The 17,977-nt window shown below is 40.9% G+C and overlaps 1 protein-coding gene and 1 long non-coding RNA gene across 5 annotated transcripts in view; both read right to left on the reverse strand.

Moving 5' to 3' along the window:
- Positions 1-7,273, reverse strand: part of SMARCAD1 (SNF2 related chromatin remodeling ATPase with DExD box 1) — a 42,502-nt gene extending 35,229 nt beyond the window's left edge. Inside the window, exons 1-2 of one of the 4 annotated variants that reach the window (XM_072037031.1) lie at positions 6,869-7,273; positions 4,032-4,088 (exon numbers count right to left, since the gene is read on the reverse strand). In XM_072037031.1, coding sequence (XP_071893132.1) covers positions 4,032-4,088; positions 6,869-7,064 — 253 coding nt within the window. In that variant the 5' untranslated portion in view covers positions 7,065-7,273. Of the gene's footprint in view, positions 1-401; positions 445-4,031; positions 4,089-6,868 lie in introns of those variants that run through there. The other 3 variants (XM_027455950.3, XM_072037032.1, XM_072037033.1) reach the window with 3 other exon arrangements.
- A 3,419-nt stretch (positions 7,274-10,692) lies between these two features.
- Positions 10,693-17,977, reverse strand: part of LOC106018587 (uncharacterized) — a 74,030-nt gene continuing 66,745 nt past the window's right edge. The window contains exons 2-3 of the long non-coding RNA XR_002404262.4: positions 12,267-12,544; positions 10,693-11,364 (exon numbers count right to left, since the gene is read on the reverse strand). This is a non-coding gene — a long non-coding RNA (uncharacterized lncRNA). The remainder of the gene's footprint in view (positions 11,365-12,266; positions 12,545-17,977) is intronic.

Consider the following 17,977-nt stretch of genomic DNA (forward strand, 5'->3'; position numbering starts at 1 on the left):
AGTGCACGGCTGAAAGGGGAAAAAAGAACTTGAAAATGGAGATTATTAACAGCAATTAAATACGTAAGAGTGATCTTAACTCAAACTTCTTTACCATCCATAAATAGCTCAAATAAAGTAATTGTTACAGTCAATCTTCAGATGATCTTAGCTACGCATAGGTAAGATCTTACAGAATATAAGTAACACACATCTGACCATATGTTAGTCCACCAGGATGAAATACAGGAGTAGGAAGAAGGAAAAGCACATCATAGATCAGTTTCAATTCTCAGCTAAAAACCTCTGTGATCTGACACTCCCATATTTCAGACTGACCACGTGTAACAGGAAAGGTTTTGTCTTTCTCTCTGGCCCAAAAAGGAACTGCTTCCCAAGTGACAGGCAAGTTTGCTTCCTACCTGCTGCTCTTACCCAGCCTACGTTCATTGCAGAACCACAGGCATTACTCAGAGATGAGCACTGATGAAGCAGGACTAAAAATGTAACGCCCAGCTTGTTGAACAGACCAAGGCAAGATTTCATGCTTGCCACCATTCAAGGGTCGGGTAGCTTTTGTTTTCAGTAACTGCTACAGCTGGAAACCTCAAGATCGACTTCCCTAAGGAATAGCAGACACCATAATGAGTCTGAGAGGAGCCAGCTGAGAGCATTATCACCCTTCTTACTGACAGCAGCTCCTATACGCAAAACTAGAGCTCTCACTTATCTCCAGCTGAATAAAATTGCATCCTGAACACAAAACCTGGTGGCTCACATCAGTGCCCTCATGTTGCCCTCACCAGGAGCGGCCTCGTGCACATGCAGGGGGTGACTCAGAGCCTCTGGTCCTTGCCTGACTCCCCAGAGCATCTCATCTCTCCTTGCTGGTCCAGCCCGGTACCAGCTGGCAGTCATTGACACAGTGGGACAGCCACTGGAGAAGCTGGGACAGGCTGTGCTTTTTATGCTCCCCTACCTGCCTCTGTGCTCCCTCAGGGGTGTAGAGATGAGGTGTTTTTACTCAATGTACAGCAAAACAAACTCCATCTCTGCAGCTGGTACTGAACAACTGCTGTTAACAGCTTCCGATTTACGTTGTAAGAGGACAAAACTCCAAAAACTGACAGAGTATAGCTGTATTTTCCTATAAATGACAGACAAAAATATACATCGAATTGGGAGGCAGATGGGTGAAGAAACTCTCCAGGCTCATTTCCTACTCTAAAGGAACTCAGACTAAGAAAGACTCTGAAAGCTACAATAAATTCATCTGATAATCAAATGCAGAAGTGAGCTACATGTTGTCTAAGTCCTTTATGAAAAAAGTCCTTTTTCTATCAATGTCAAGTGTGGCACAAAATTACAGCAATGATTTTTAGTGGGGTCAAGTGCCTCACTTAGCAAAGCAATGGTGTTATCTTGAGAAGCCCACGCTGCAGCTTACTGTTTGTTCCAAAACGGGACGGGCCCTCCTGCAGTCAAGACCAACACCCTAGCAGCAGAGTTCTTCAGCTGCACTTTTTCCTACCTGTCCACATTTGGAAGGAGACGTGCTGTCTCTTACAGTGCTGTTTTCATTATGTAAAACCTATATGTATGTAGATATCTTAAGAAGAAGGCAGGAGAAGAGACATTAGGGTAAGTATCAAACACTTCCATTGAATTTAAATATAAAGATGTGGGCAAACTTGTTCCAGCAACCTCTCCCTAGCTGGTTTAAAAAGCAGTTCTAGTTTAGCAGACTAAAACACAACATTTGTCAACGTTATAAAGATGGGCTAGCCAAGCGAGGGTTACTGCAATAGCACAGAACTGTGAGGAGTAAAACTGAAGTAACATAACATCTCGACACCATCTCTACTGAAGTAACACCAACAATCAAGTCAGCTTCCATGATCTTTGCCTTGGCAGTTAGACTGTATTCCAAACACACTCTTCCTGCTATAGCAGGTCATGCAGGCAGGCACCCATTACAGCTTTGCTAAGCATCTGTATTGGATATAAAGAGAAACCAACAAGCTTACAAAAACAACGCAGCCTTCTAAATGATTTTGTTCTTTAGAATAGGCCTTGGAAGAAGTTTAGATTTAAATGAAAAGTGTATTTACTTCTCCACTTGGTGCCTTCTCATTTTATTTTTACTTTAAATAGCAATCACTGTTCCTGACAGCTCCTAACTCCTGTACCTATGAAATGCTGAGTTACTAGGAAAAAGCATTCTCCCTCTCAAAAAAAAAAAAAAAAAGCACTATTTCCTTCCTCTGCTTCCTCCACCTATTCCATTGAACAGAATCCCTTGAGAGGACAGATGGGGGGGGGGAAAAAGTAAGTCACATATGCAAGAAGAGGAGTCCTTCCTGTGTATTTAAAGCAAATCATAACCTTGTACAGTAGTATTAGTTTAAATAAAAAAAAGAAAAGAAAAAAACCAACAACTAATTTTTGCTCTCATAAAAAGAGACCCCATGAGAATAACTGGATCCAACTGTGCACAAGTATATGGTGACAGTTTTAAGCCGAAGGTATTCAAATGAAAAGTATTTTATAATTAGAGGTATTTTATAATTTCATTATAAAATGAAAGGTATTTTATAATTACAAAGGTATTCAAATGAAACTCTAACTTCAGAGCAAATGCTGTGTTTAGCATGGTCAGTAAACACGCAGCTACTCTACTGAGCTTCACTTTATAACCTGACTTTTTTTGTTTTCAAACAACATACTTTCTACAGTCTTTACGAAGACACATACCTAGTGTGGAGACACGTTACGTAGCCCTATAATTCTAATTGCAACCTACAATACAAACCACACGTCATGATCAAAGCAGCCTGGCCCTTTCTTTCCTGAATAAAAATAAAATTGAAGTAATACTTTGAAGCTAACTTTGTTTACTACCACTGCAAAACAAAGTAACAGAAGGTAATTTCTACCCAGTTTCAGAAAGCAGTATCAAATGCACATTGCTATAGTCTACAAATTCACCAATATTCCTATTTCAAATGAAGTCTTCTTTATTTGCTACAATAATCCTAAATATCAATCCATAATAGACTAAGATGCTTCATAAAGATACCATTTAAAAATGTTTAGTTCAACCTATCTTCCCAGGAATGTTCAGAAGAGGAACTGAAGTCATTACTTTTTTCCAGAAATGATTAAGTTGAATGATATCCTATGAACTGTGGCATAAGCAAAATACATGGCTTCCTCTGGTCATAAAAAAAAAAAAGAAAAAAAAAAGGGACAACAGATAAGAATACAAAAAGCATGTAGCCCCAGTGCAAGTGAATGACGTGACACTGGACGCTGATACCTGACAGTTCAATCATTTGGGTTAGATACTTGAACTGCACAGAAAAGACATCAACAAAAAATAATTAGCCACCAGGAGCAGCAATGGTTTGATTTCATACACAACTTTTATTTCCATCTACTGTTCACAGTTTGCAAGCATGATTTTTAAATAAAAAAGCTAAACTGAATACAAAAAACATGAATTTTGAATCTTGAAATTTTGAATTTTGAAATTTTGAATACAAAAATCATGCTTGCAAATCTTATTTTGAAATTCCTGATTATAATTCTTTTAATTCATACACTTCCACCACAGCTCTGCTCCATTTCTACAGCTGGAATCATCTCATTATATTCATACACCAGGTTACTTACAATTAAAATGACAGTTTCGCCACATAATAATAAAACTTAATGTGTGAATTATTTACTAAGTAACGCTGATCCCTACAGAAAATTGCAATGCACTACCCTGATGCATTTCCACAGCTTTTTAGGATGGTATCTTTCAGATATGACCTGGTAACTATCCCTCAGTAGCTGATGGTCCTACCCTTCAGTGAAGTGATGTTCACAATTAATCATCTCTAGCTCAGCTGCAAAGTCACTGCAAGCCTGCATCACTTGCAAAATATGTAAGCGTATAAAGACAATCCATTGTTATGGCCATCATACTGCAAAATACTTATCAAATACTTATAGAAGCGTAAGGTACGTACGTTCAACACAAAGCAACAGGAAGCATTACATACCTAGGGTGCTGAACGACCCAGCCGTACTAGCTTGTTCTGGGAAGAATAAGAAAATACCTGAAAAGATAGTGGCATTTCATGGCACAAGACACGATCTAACTTTTCTTCCTAAAAAGAATGGAATTACTATTTTTGTCTCTCTTTGTTCAAAGCACATTTTAGAACATTCAACAAATTGGAAATCCAAAGAAATCCCTAGGAAAGGAAGCTGAACCATTCACCTCTAAAGAAAAGTGTCTGATTTTAAAATTTTTTACATACACAATATGACTGCGTGATACCAACTTAAGTGGGACAAAAAAAGTCACCCGTTATTTAATCAATTGTTTTGGTTTGTACACGTGAACTAAGGAACACCCTCCCCTTTACAATGCTGATGATGCTCTATGCATCAGTATTTTTCAAATCCACTGTGTTTGTCTTCTGAAGAAATACAGGTAAATGTTGTCCTCACATGATTTACTGAGCACTTCCAGAAGGTTATTTTTAGATAACTCGATGTAAACTGCTTCTTGTACTAAACCGCTCAATATTTTTGCTTATGCAGTTAGCAGTAGAGAGCACACTGTGCCCTAAGCAGGCCACCTCTGCTCCTTTTGCATGATAATACAAAAGGACAACAACTGCCTATTTTATTTGACCCAAAGGAAGAAAAATTCTGTCTTCCTGATGATGATTAGGAAGCGAAGAGGACATGCAAACCGATCTCGTTTATTCTTCCACATTTAGGTATCTCATATCCTACAGACAAAATCTGAGTTGTTTATTTCCACTTAACTCCTACAGGCTTAGAAAATATTACATAGTTTTTAAAATAGTTGATTAATTCATTTAAATGGGTTACATGAAAACGACATGACTTTTTTCACATATTCATGCAAACCCTCTCCAAATCCTTTAAACGCTCAATGCTTGTGAAAAATGAAGCACTACGTAAATGCTAAGTATTGGTGATTACATCTCCACTTTAAGCATTAACTGGAACCCTTGTTCTACACCAGCATGTGTTCATGGTACCTTGCCCTGCACTTCTACTGAACTCTGATTTACTGCTGGGTACAATTGCCTCCCACATGTTTTCTCACTATTACTTAGCCTTCTACAACAGTTCCTCTTTTAGGCTGCCTTTTATTATACTCCTACCAAAAACAAACAAACAAACAAACAAAGATGCCTTTCTATAGCAGGTATTCCTTCCCTCTTAGACCATTCATCCATCCTCTGTCCTACCTTTGTAGGATATAAGCCCCACACTTTAAAAAACACAAGCTCCAAACTTCGTTGGTCTTGGTAGTACATGCATCCACTGGCAAAGCTGAATCTTTCATTAAGGTAGATTAAAGGAAAAAATTTACAAAGACAAGCCACAAAACAAGCAGCACCATTTGTTCGTCTGCATCCATGCCTACCACCCAAGAAGAGTACTGGCAATCTGTACCGCCTACCCTGCAGAAAAGTGACTTACCACAACCAGGAAGCCTACTTCTGTCCCAAAGCACACTTCCTCTGAGCGCCAGTTTTTCTAGCAATCCTCAACAAGACACACACATGTAGACACAGCAGCGGCAGGCTGCTTGCTTCCTGTGGTACCACAGAACCATTATGGTTGGAAAAGACCTCCAATATCATCTGGTCCAACCATTGCCCTGCCACCAAATCACTCTCTCTGCTTTTAGACAGGCTGTTTAACTGCAGACTGGCAACTACGAAGCCAAGACTCTCGTTGTTTTATTTTTAAACATGAAACGTTTATTGATGTTTAATACCACAAGCAAGACAGCGCTCTAGTCAACTGAAAACACTCAGCCTGCACAACACCGTAATTCATGGAGCAATCAGTCTACCGTGGTATTGTCTGGCTCACCTGTGAAAGAAAGAGGAACTTCTCCTCCACATGAAAGGTTCTCTTATCATATAGATAAGCGACTACAATAACTAGCCTTCAAAACTGTTAAACAACACCAACGGATGTTGTTGCTCCACTACTACCTAAATGTGTAATCAGTTTGCCTGATCTCTTCAAGGCCACTTGCATCTTGACACCTGTATCAAAAATTGGACAGAATAAGAACGTCCAAAACGTATGGAGTGAAGAACAAAAATTACTTGTTGCTGATCCATTCTCACACCTCCAACAACAGAAAAGCTGCCAGCATAACAAGGAAAGAAATAATCACAAGTGAACGTGACTGCACAGCTGACAGCCATTACAGCAGCACACCAGCGTTAGCTGATGAATCCAAACACAACCAGCATATTGTGAACGCATCAGCCAAGCAGCACAGATGCCTCCATGAGCAAGCTTTGTCACATTTCCACGAAAACCATAAGTTACTGCAGGAAATGGGCCTGCTGCAGAGCTGCGAGTACTGGTCCTCACGGGCCGGCTGTGACAGGCTTCTGGGCTCTTTGCAGAGCCAGGCCCAAGCGAAAGAGACAGAAACAAGCGCTGAAAAGAGCAAAGACAAGCGCTTATCTGCGGTGCTGTGCATTGTGTTAGCCTAGTGAAAATGTTGAATATGTGTAGTATTGAGCTCACCAGATAACAGAAAGGTTTTGTCCTCTCTGAAAACCTTAATATATTAGTGTGGAAAAGGACTAGTGGTGGGGGCAGCAGCGTGTAAATGGGGAAGCTGCAGGTATTTTCAGACAGCGAGCTGTGCTTGAGGGGCAGAGCCATTCCACCCCCGGTTACCAGGTTACCGAGCGGCCCCCACACGACACACTGACCCCTTTACCCCTCCCGATGTGCAAACCGCTGCCAGACCTCCACACCGTGATATAAACCCCCCCACAGCCCCGCAGCGGGGCAGCGGCCGCGCTCTGCCCGCACTCACCCGCTCCCTGCGCCCCGCCCGAGGCCGGGGAGCCGGGCCCGCCGCCGCCATCCTCTCCTGCGCCCCGCTCCTCGCCATCACCGCGTCCCCCAGCCTGGGGGGCTGCCTGCCCACGACCCCCCGGGGGCCCGGCCTCCTGCCCCGCGCCGTTTCGCCGCCTCTCGAAGCGGAACCGGTCGAGGTTGAAGAGGCTCATGCCGGGAGCGCGGCGCCCTCCGCCCGCCTCACGGGCACCTGCCGCGCATCTGGCGCGAGCCCCGCCGGAACCAGCCGAAAAGAGCCGAACAGAGCCGAAGACGGAGCCGAAAACAGCCGAAGACGGAGCCGAAGCCCAAGGCGGCGGGACCCCGGCTGGCCCCGATGGCGGCTGCCCCGCAGAGCCGGCGCTGCGCTATGGCGTCACAGAGCCCCTCCCGCCCGCTTGGCTTCGCGCGGTTTCGGAGCGGCCGCCGTTGGTCGCCGGGGAGATGGCGGCGGCCTGAGGGGAGGGGAGGGGAGGAAGGGGATGAGGGGGGAATAACGCGCTGCAAGGCAGGGCAGGAGGAAATAAACGTTATCTCGGGCAGCCGGGTGCTGCTGCTGTTAAAAACCTTCTGGAGAAGTTGTGCTATCAAATAAAGAAACACGAACCACTTCCACATCCATCCCGCCAGGTCCAGCGCTGTGCTCACACTTCGCTCCTTCGCCTTTACCATCATCCACTTTGCTCCTTCACTGTTACCATTACACACTTTGCTCTTTCGCCATCACCATTACACACCACTTACTTAAATTACCAGCAGCTCAGATGCCCGACGTGGGGTCACAGCTGTGCCATGTGGGGTGGGTTATCTGCCCCTGCCAGCACTGCATGGGGCAGGACTCGACGTGCCAAACACACTGTAGCCTGAAAACGGGAGCGTTTCCAAGTGTTTCCAGAGATGGCACCTACGCGCACATTAGGTCTACCTGGGAATTTCTTTCTATCAATGTTATTTTCTGTCATCGGTATTCATCAGTAGTCTTGGCTGCTTCATACTGAATTGTTATTGTCACTATAATGAAGTCTGCACCCCTCAAAGGGACTCTCTCAAAGAAGTAGTCAATGCTCGCTTTGCCCCTATGACCTTAACAACGCATTACAGCGCTCAACAAACACACGTACACCCGACACGAGCAGATAATCTGACTCGTTTGTACCCAATTGCAGTTCTTTTGCCCTTTCCATCAGGAAAATGGCAAGGAGAAGTGGTACGGACTTCAAAATGCTTCTCCCTGTCGCATATCTAAGTAACAAACCCATCAGTGGTGTCTTTTAGTACTTTCTTATTCCACAGTGTTGTTGTGGAAGTTTGTCTTTTTCATCTATTCTAGAGCAAGAATAGAACAGTGACCACTGAACAGGTAAATAAGTAACATAATTAAGCTCTGAGCAGCAAACTTATTTGGAGGAACCGTTTTCCAATCCAGGCTCCAGTAAAGATGTCTTGCTTTCAGGTCAAATATTAATCTCATATTTGGGTAGCAGAGGACTTGAAATAGGAAAAGATGAAGTTGAACCTGTAAATTGAATGAAAGTCAGATTTTCCCTGCAGAGACAGATGCAGGTGGATTTGCAGAGGTGGCAGGTGGCAGAAGTCTTGATGGTTCAGAAGTCATATGAGGTTATTGTCTGAGGAAGGCTAAATTGCACTGAGGAAAAAATGAGTGTTTGGGCTACAGACACTGGTGACATAAAAAGGCAACTGCTGTGTGGCTCTTCAAGGAGAATTCTGCTTTACAACTCATGTCTATGGTAAATAATGCAAACATCAGGACAGCCTGAGAAAGGGAGAGGGAGTGATGGTTGATAGTCGGCTGTATATGAGCCAGCCAGTGTGCTCAGGTGGCCAAGAAGGCCAATGGCATCCTGGCTTGCATAAGAAACAGTGTGACCAGCAGGGCTAGGGAGGTGATCGTCCCCCTGTACTCGGCTCTGGTGAGGCTGCACCTCGAGTACTGTGTTCAGTTTGGGACCCCTCGCTACAAGAAGGACATCGAGGTGCTTGAGCGGGTCCAAAGAAGGGCGACGAAGCTGGTGAGGGGCCTGGAGAACAAGTCCTATGAGGAGCGGCTGAAGGATCTGGGCTTGTTCAGCCTGGAGAAGAGGAGGCTCAGGGGCAACCTTATTGCTCTCTACAGATACCTTAAAGGAGGCTGTAGCGAGGTGGGGGTTGGCCTGTTCTCCCACGTGCCTGGTGACGGGATGAGGGGGAATGGCCTCAAGTTGCGCCAGGGGAGGTTTAGGTTGGATGTTAGGAAGAACTTCTTTACTGAAAGGGTTGTTAGGCACTGGAACAGGCTGCCCAGGGAGGTGGTGGAGTCACCATTCCTGGAGGTCTTTAAAAGACGTTTAGATGTAGAGCTTAGGGATATGGTTTAGTGGGGACTGTTAGCGTTAGGTCAGAGGTTGGACTCGATGATCTTGAGGTCTCTTCCAACCTAGAAATTCTGTGATTCTGTGATCTGCCTGTCATACAGGGTCTGGACACTACCAGCTGACACATTTACACTCATATTCCACCCACCTAAAAGGCTCGTTACTCCTCTGAAAGGAAATAGTGGAGTTTGTAGGAACCTAAGATGGTTGAGGATCAGAAGAAGAAAAAGGATGGACTATGAGGGCACTTTCACATCCTCTTGGAATCTAATAACCATCACAAAGCTCATCACCTTCTTTGCAAAGTATTTATGCTAGTGCTAACATGTCTGGCATGATTGCCTGACACAAACTTACAGCAACACACATATACATCCATAGTTTAAAAAATCCAGACAACACAGAGCCCATTCTTTCCTCGAGGTGAGACTAATTTGTGTGTGATAGATATTAAGCCACATTGCTTAACTGACTGCAAGTACAAAGTCAAATACTGAGGGAGTACTAACAGAAGACTTGGGAAAGGAAGGTGACTGGAGAAAGCCAGTGTAAAGGGAAATGTCAACTCAGGTCAGAGTTTATTTTTGACTCAACAAGGCAGGCTGTACCACCAGTCTTGGGGAAAAAAAAAAAAAAAAAAAGTCACAAATTCCAGAAATTGGGGAAAAAAATCAGATAAAAGCTAAAAAAAAAAAACACTGATGGGATGAAATTCAACGCTCCAGAACATGTCAGATTTTAAAAGCATTGCGTTAACAGGAATTAGCATGAATCTGGAAATTGCTGTAGTAGATTATTTCATATTTTTTTAAATGCTTTGAACTTGTAAAGACTAGGTAATTGGGAGGTATTAGTATTATTAATACGCTATACTGAATTCCTGGCAAGCAAGGCAGGAAAAACGTCTGAGGTGGTAGTGGTGCCAGTTAGACAGCTCATGCCTACTGGAGAACTGGCAGACTGCTCTCTGCTATTGTTCTGAAGGGTGATTTGTGATGTTTTTTTGAAAGAACCTTGTTCTAAACCTCAGTAGCAGAAATACGAGGGGAAGCTGTTTACACAGAGAATTGCTTTACATGCAACATTGAAGTCGTTAAATTTGATTGTTTTACTTCAGCTGCAGTTTTGTTGCTATGCCAGCGATGAAGTCAAGCATACCAGGTGGCGTGGAGGCCTTCTGAGGTTTATAAAGCAGTGGTATAAGGTGAAGGTTTATAAAGCAGTGGTATAAAATAATGGCCCAAACACTGAGAGTAGAAAAGAAAACAAAAATGTCAGGTTAAAATCACTCCTTTCAAAATTGATGCATATTCAAGCATCATCTTGAGTAGAAGTAAAATCAATTCTAATAGTTTGATAATAGACATTAAAGCCTGTCTAGATGCAAAAAGTCGCAATTTACACAACATGTTACAGATAGACAAGGTATTAGTAAAAATTCTGTTTATTCGTAAGCAGTGGCCTAGACGAAACATCTCTATCACCATTCCTAATAAGTGTGTTTTTTTCAACTACTATTCTTTTGTTGTTGGTTTATGCCCATTTTATGCCCTGTCACAACTAGAAATACTGGTAGAGATGCTGTCTTGTGTAAAAGAAAAAAAAAAAAAAAAGTGAGGGGGAAGGTCTGCATTGATTACCATGTGAGAACGTGCCAAAGCTACACCAGAGTGGGATAAAATCAACAGGGTCTGTGATATAGGTTCCCATAGCACATCTGTCGGTGCTTGCCCCCAAACATTGGATGGGATTGGTGGGAAGTGCTTCTGCTTTGTTATAAATCGTGAGCAACAAGACAAGCTGTCAGATGGAGATGGGTTTGTACTTGATCATAAATTCAAAAAAAAAAATCTAATAAAATGTTTAAACTAGTTCATACAGCTGCAGTTGGAAAAGCGATGGGAGTTGCACGTTGTACATGATGTTGCTGTAGCAACCCCGCCATAATTAAATCCACGAATATCCAAACTATTTTGATGTGCGAGCTGCACAGTGGTTACAGAGTAAGGCCTCAGGTTGGAACTGTCCCAGAGCTGTCTCTTTTCGTTCATACCCAAGGGGGTTATTACTTCTTGATGTCCATTGAATAGACAGCTTTCTCTATTTGGGAGACAATAAAAAACAACATCCTTTGAGGAAAAATAAGAGGATAAGCTGGGTTTTGTAGAACAGCATTGGTATTGCTTTACATAATCCTCATTTTTTGGTGCCTACAGATACTTTAAAAGTCTTTAGCACAGTTCATATCACAGAATCACCCAGGTTGGAAGAGACCTCCAAGATCACTGAGTCCAACTTCTGACCTACACTAACAAGTCCTCCACTAAACCATATCACTAAGTTCAACATCTAAATGTCTTTTAACGACCTCCAGGGATGGTGACTCCACCACTTCCCTGGGCAGCCTGTTCCAATGCCTCACAACCCTCTCAGAAAAGAAGTTCTTCCTAATATCCAACCTAAACCTCCCCTGGCGCAACTTGAAGCCATTCCCCCTCATCCTGTCACCAGGCACGTGGGAGAACAGACCAATCCCCACCTCGTTACAGCCTCCTTTAAGGTACTTAAAAGACCGATAAGGTCGCCCCTGAGCCTCCTCTTCTCCAGGCTGAACAACCCCAGCTCCCTCAGCTGCTCCTCATAGGCCTTGTTCTCCAGGCCCCTCATCAGCTTCGTCACCTGCTCAAGCCCATATGCACAGCTTTCCACCCTTCCACACTGTGCTGCCCTCCTGCAAAGATGTACATACTATAATGTCTAACTGTGCACTCTAAGCAGTCCTGCTGAACATGAAGGCCTTTGTATGGCACTGTTTCATTTGTAATGGCTCAATGAGAATGTAAACAACTCTATTTGGGAACAGCAGGGTTAATGCGCTTGATTTCCTATTAGTTTAGGACTTCATCCTCCATATCCCCCTCTATCTGTCTCTACATAGTGTTGTGGCTCCCCATGTAAGCCCCGCATGATAACCTCACCCAGCAAAGACAGCTGCCTCGCCATAGCACGTGCAGTATCCACTGAGTAGCTGACTGCAACAGGAAAGCCTTTTCCTCTCCGAGTATCACTTCCAAGGAACTTCTTATTGCGAGGACTTCTGCTTCTCTTTCAAATTTGGTTGAAACTTAGATGTCCGTTTCAGAAGGTTTCGTGGGGAGCAGGAAGGAAGAGTTTGCTGGGTTGGAAACTTGTCCTGCTTAGAAAACTGGGCTAAATATTACAGCAGCCAACAGTCCTCTGTAGTAAGCTTCAGTCGTTTGAAGATGTCATTTTGACACCTGTGAAATTACATATTTACAATAATAACTATAGAAGGAAGGTAGTAAAGGGTTCTAAGCTGTTAGGACACTTCAGTTCTTATGCATTTTCTGTTCAAACTGAAAGGGTTTTTTGTTTGTTTTTCTGTCTAAACTAACTTCATTTTGATGCGAGAAGGTTGAGAATGTGTTTGGAAGGAGTAGAGCAAAAGGGGGCTCTTCTCAGAAAGCAAACTCAGGCAAGACAAAAGCCAAAGGGGCATTTCTGGAGAGCTTGAGCACTGATTAATTACCATCAGTATTTTGTGTCTTCCAGTCTCATTACAGGATCATATCATGGTCAGGAGTGCAAATTAAAATATTTGCAATGTCAAACTCTCCTGGGTCTTCTGGTCTCTACGTGCGAGGTCTTGGAAGAGATACAGCAAGATCCCTACTTCAGGGGAGTTTGTTGGCCGAGTATTACCTATTAATGCTCCTGCATGTTTAGATATGCATTCCTCATTGTTTTTGTATCTTGTTCTTCGTGTTAAATATGACTGCTACAAAAATTTCATGCATAAAGCAGGAATTGCTACTGAAGCATGCTGAATGGAACTTAGCCAAATGAGTAATGCCCAATCTATTGCTGATTGCACAAATAGTAGAACTACACTAGTTATTTTCCAGAAATGCTTTCTACACATGAAATAAGATTTTGAAACCATTTATTTCTCTGAATGTGGAGACATTTATAGAATGTTTGCTTACAAAAGTGTGAATTTCACTTTAAAAGTACCGTCTAATTTCTCAAAGTTAATTCACAATCTTAAAGTCTTAAACTGTGTGCAGTACTAGTTTGGAATAATTGTTTAAGTGGGTGATTCAGTCCAGCATTAAAAAAACAAAACAAAAACAAAAAAAAAAAAACAAACTTTACTGCTTTCCATATACGTTGGAGTAGCAACTTGGTTGTGAACTGCAGCTACTAAGGTTAATACTGCTTCCTTTTTACGTACCTCTAGAAGGTACAAAAAGACCTAACGACCTAAAGATGTACCTAAAAGATTTAATGGTTGACATTTCCTGTTGGTTTTCCTAAGAAATGAAAATAGACTAGTCTGAATTTGTTCTTTATTTGTCCTGATTAAAAGCTTCGTTCCATGAAATACATCTTCAACCTATGGTTTATGCCAGAGGACTTTCTTGTGTCCAGATCCTTTCCTTACAAGCATCTGCTGGTAGTAGTATTACAGGTATATACTGATAGATTTATCTGAGGCTGGAATATCAGTTTCATTGGAACAATCAGGGAGTTTCACATTTCGTTCTGCCCCTGCTGTACTTGCACTTGGGCACAGCAGATCACCCATGCAGAGTTCATCGCAGGACTACAGTCTATCTTTAGATCCTTTATAGCATTCTTTATAGGGCATAGTCAAGGGTGATCATCTAATGCAAGTTTTGTCTTCCCTCATCATTCCTGATTTAGTGGTGTCCTCCATATCCTAAGCACTTTGAATCAACATCGGTTCAGATAATTATGCTAGAAAGGAAAGCAGTAGTCACAGTTTATTTAATACTTAAAAGAGTTAAGCACATTTGAATGAAATGCAGCTTAATCAAAATCAGTTTTGCCTGAAGTGCTGGACGTATGACCTTTGGAATGATAACAAGTCATATATTTTTTTTTCCCATAAGTAATTAATGGTGTTATTAACTAGTGAAATATCCAGTATAATAGTATGTCTTATCATTATATTTTAAAACAACACTGGTCTGAATGCACACACAAAATTACATTTTTAAGATGTTCTAAGGTAAGATGTTATTTTAAAAATGGGGACATTTCTTAAAACTCAAAAGATCTTTGTATAGCAAAACCTACTATAATGCCTGGGGAAATATAATACAGATTTTTTGGTCACAAAACCCTAAATATACCTAGAAACGCACTTCTTACTAAAATTAAAAAAATAAAAATACTTTACAGTATTTTTTTTTAATTTAAGTTCCTTTGTAACCTTCTATACTTTGTTGTTTCAATTTTATGTATTTAAAATCTTGAGTAAAAGTTTGCCATATAGAAATAGATAAAATTCCTTCATTCCTGCTTCTGTAATTGGATCAATGCACTTGGTTACACTGTATTTTGCTTTCCAGGAAAATAAGTCTTAATCCTAAAACCACATCTTAATATTAGAATAATATTTTTACCTCTTGATGCCAAACCTGACAATCAGTCATTTCATTAAGAAGTTATCTTGACATGGGATTTTAGAAAAGCTCACATAGTTAAACTAGGATTTACGCTTTTTTTTTTTTATATTAACTGCCTTTTAATTCATTTAGGTAACATTATAAACCTTTTCATAGTAACGATTACTGGTAGGCTGCATTTGACTATCTGCACTCAGTAAAAGCTTCACACCTTTAAATGTTGGAGGAAAGGATGACACTTCTCTGCTGATATATCTACGTAGTGAGATTTTGCATTAACTCTAAATTGCAGGATACTTTTTTAGGGCTGCAACATGAGAAGCTGAACCTTGAAACGCTCTTAATGAGAGGGAATTATTATGCCAATAAAATTTCAAAGAAGTTATAAGCACTTAATGGCCACTCCCCACCCCAGGCTAAGGAGCAACAGGCACCGTGGATTTGTGAAAAAGCAAGGCGAAAACAATTTTCTTTGTTTTGCATCAGGGCAGGAAGGCTCATGAATATGGGAAAACCAGCAAATTTTGTATATGTTGACTTTAGTAAGGCTTTTTGCACTGTGCCATTGTGGCATATCCATAAATTGGGGTATCCTGTAGCATAGCTATGAGCTATGGAAACATGGTCTAGATTAGACTCCAGAATTGGTTAAAAGCCAACATAGCAGTCAACATAGAGGAGCATATGAAATGGTGTTGTGTTCACATGGCCCCTATTTAGTCCTTTTATTTACAACCCAGGTCAAGGAATAAACACTTTGAATACTAAATTTGAAGGTGACAGAAAACCGAGAAGGGACTGTAAGTATGCTGGAGGTCAAGATTAAAATTCAAAGTCATCTTGCCTAAGTGAAGAAATTGTTTGAAAACAATAGCATGTTATGCAACAGCAACAAGGACTGGTTCCACACAGTATATATAAAAAATGCAGAAATACAGTACAGGAAAAAAAAAAAAAAAAAAAAAAAAAAGCCTAAGTAACCATTCTGCAGAAGCAAATCTAGGAGTGATAACAGGTCATGCCATTATGAAAAATGGAAACATCACACTTGGTTGTAGGAGGATGTGTACACACCTAACACTACACTCTCCTTTGAGTACAACTATTACACTCTGTGCCCAGTAAGGCAAGAGCACTGTGTCCAGTTTGAGGCATACAGCTCTTTTGTTGTGGCTGAATTTGAGATAGTCCAGAAAAAACTCCGTTCTCATTTCTTTAGAAGTTGGCCTTTAAAGGAGGATTAAATGATCTGGAGTTGCTGAATATAAAATAGAGAATACTGAGGAGAGCATGTCTTGAAGTACACAGAAAGGTGCTGCAAGAAACACAGAAATGTCTGTGTCCTATTTTCGTGAAAAACAAAACAAGAAGTGCTTGCATTAGGCTTAAGAAATTCTTCCAGACTATAGAAATAATTAAACACTGGAGTATAACATCTGGTGAGGTGAATTCTTCATCATCAGAGTCTTTTAAGAACCTGTTAGACAAACAGCTGTCAAAGCTGACTAACTTGGAAGTTGATCCTGCCTTTGGGCAGAGAATGGACGGGATGATCTGCAGCCCCTCCCAGCTCATTTTCTTTAATGATTCTTTCTTTCTCTGTTTCATTATGTTTTTCCCAGATTCTTAACCTTCCTTCTTGCACCTGATTTTAACAAGAACAATATGTAGACCTTACGGGGGCTTTCCTTAGTTTAGCCTTTTCATTGTTTTTTACCATGCAATACAACAATATCAGGTGAACAAGTCCATGCAGTTGATTTTAATACATTATGCTTCAAATAGGGAGAAATAGTCAGCAGTTTTTTACAATATGGGCTGTAATTAAATTAACAGGGGTGTATCAACCCCCCAAAGTTTTTACCAATTTCTAACTTTTATATTCAATTATTTTTGGAGGGCAGGGGAAGGGGAATATTTAGTAAGTATTTCTAAAGACATGCTTCACATGTAAGGCTTTGCTGAAATTTTCAAGTAAAACAGAATAAACCTTTTGGGATGAAAACAAATGTGCCTTTTAATTGGCATGGCAGCATAAAACACAAATACATTGTATTGCCTACATTGCAAAAGCCAAAAGGATATTTGCTAAGTATTCCCTAGCTGGTACTACAGTGTGTTATTTTCTAATTCACTGCTATGCTGACAGCTCAGTTTTCAAATGAACTTTAAGTAAATTCATTAACATTTCTGTCACTTCTCTGTTACTTTTATTTAAAAATGAAGCACTTTCTCTCATTTAAATAGACTAAGATTATTAAAATGCATGTTCTCATGCCTTTGTCTCTTCTATGGTTAAACAATCTAATCATGACAGAATTTTCTACCAGAGGAAGACAAGCTGCATCATCTGCACATCAAGCATTTCATTACTGTTCCATTAATTTCTTCAGTGCCAATCTGGAAAAATCTCTCTCCACTGCTACCTGTAGTAAAAAATTATTTCTGTGATAAATTTTGGCCCGCTAGGAGATTTCATTTCCTGCAGAAATAGGTCGCCCAACATCTAAGCAAGGTGAGCGGGATGAGGGATGCTAGCTGATTTAGAAAGCAAGCAAAGCTCATTCTCATGTCCACCAGGGGGAGGAAAATGCCATGAGGGTTTGTAGTGAGCCCAAGCTCAACAAAAGCAGTTTACAACCATCTTTTTTTAAAAAAAACAAAACAAAACAAAACAAAACTTTTCAGAGACTTGGATCCATCACTTGCAATAGTAGTCATACTGAATTAATTTCCAGAAAACTCTGTTAGCTTTTTCTTCTAAAATACTGTGAAAAAGTTGATTTTTTAAACTTATTTCATAAACATATCTAATTTAAATACATGGATCATGTCATTTCCTTCTGTTAATATTGAATATTAGTTTATACCAAAATCGGTCCTATTACTTTTAATTGGACCAAGTGCACAGTAAGATATAACTTAGCTGAGTAAGCACAGCAGATTATTGCTCTAAATGAAAGTAACATCTACTCAAAGCAACTGTGCAAGCACAACACGTGCTTTTACCTTGGCCTCCAATGAACTCAGAATATGAACTTGAAAGAAAAGTAAAGAAACATAAATGGGTGCTTAAGAGAGATACTCTGCATGCCCACATTAAATTCAGAATGTAAGGAAAACACAATTTCAGTATTGTCTTCATCTTGTTGGAACACCTAATGAAATATATAAAATGTATTTGACACTTAATAATGTGAGTTCTTCCCATAGTACCTTTTATCAAGATGATATCTTGTATTCTCTCATTCTGAA

This window comes from Anas platyrhynchos, chromosome 4 (genome assembly GCF_047663525.1).
Source record: "Anas platyrhynchos isolate ZD024472 breed Pekin duck chromosome 4, IASCAAS_PekinDuck_T2T, whole genome shotgun sequence".
Taxonomy (NCBI): Eukaryota; Metazoa; Chordata; class Aves; order Anseriformes; family Anatidae; genus Anas; species Anas platyrhynchos.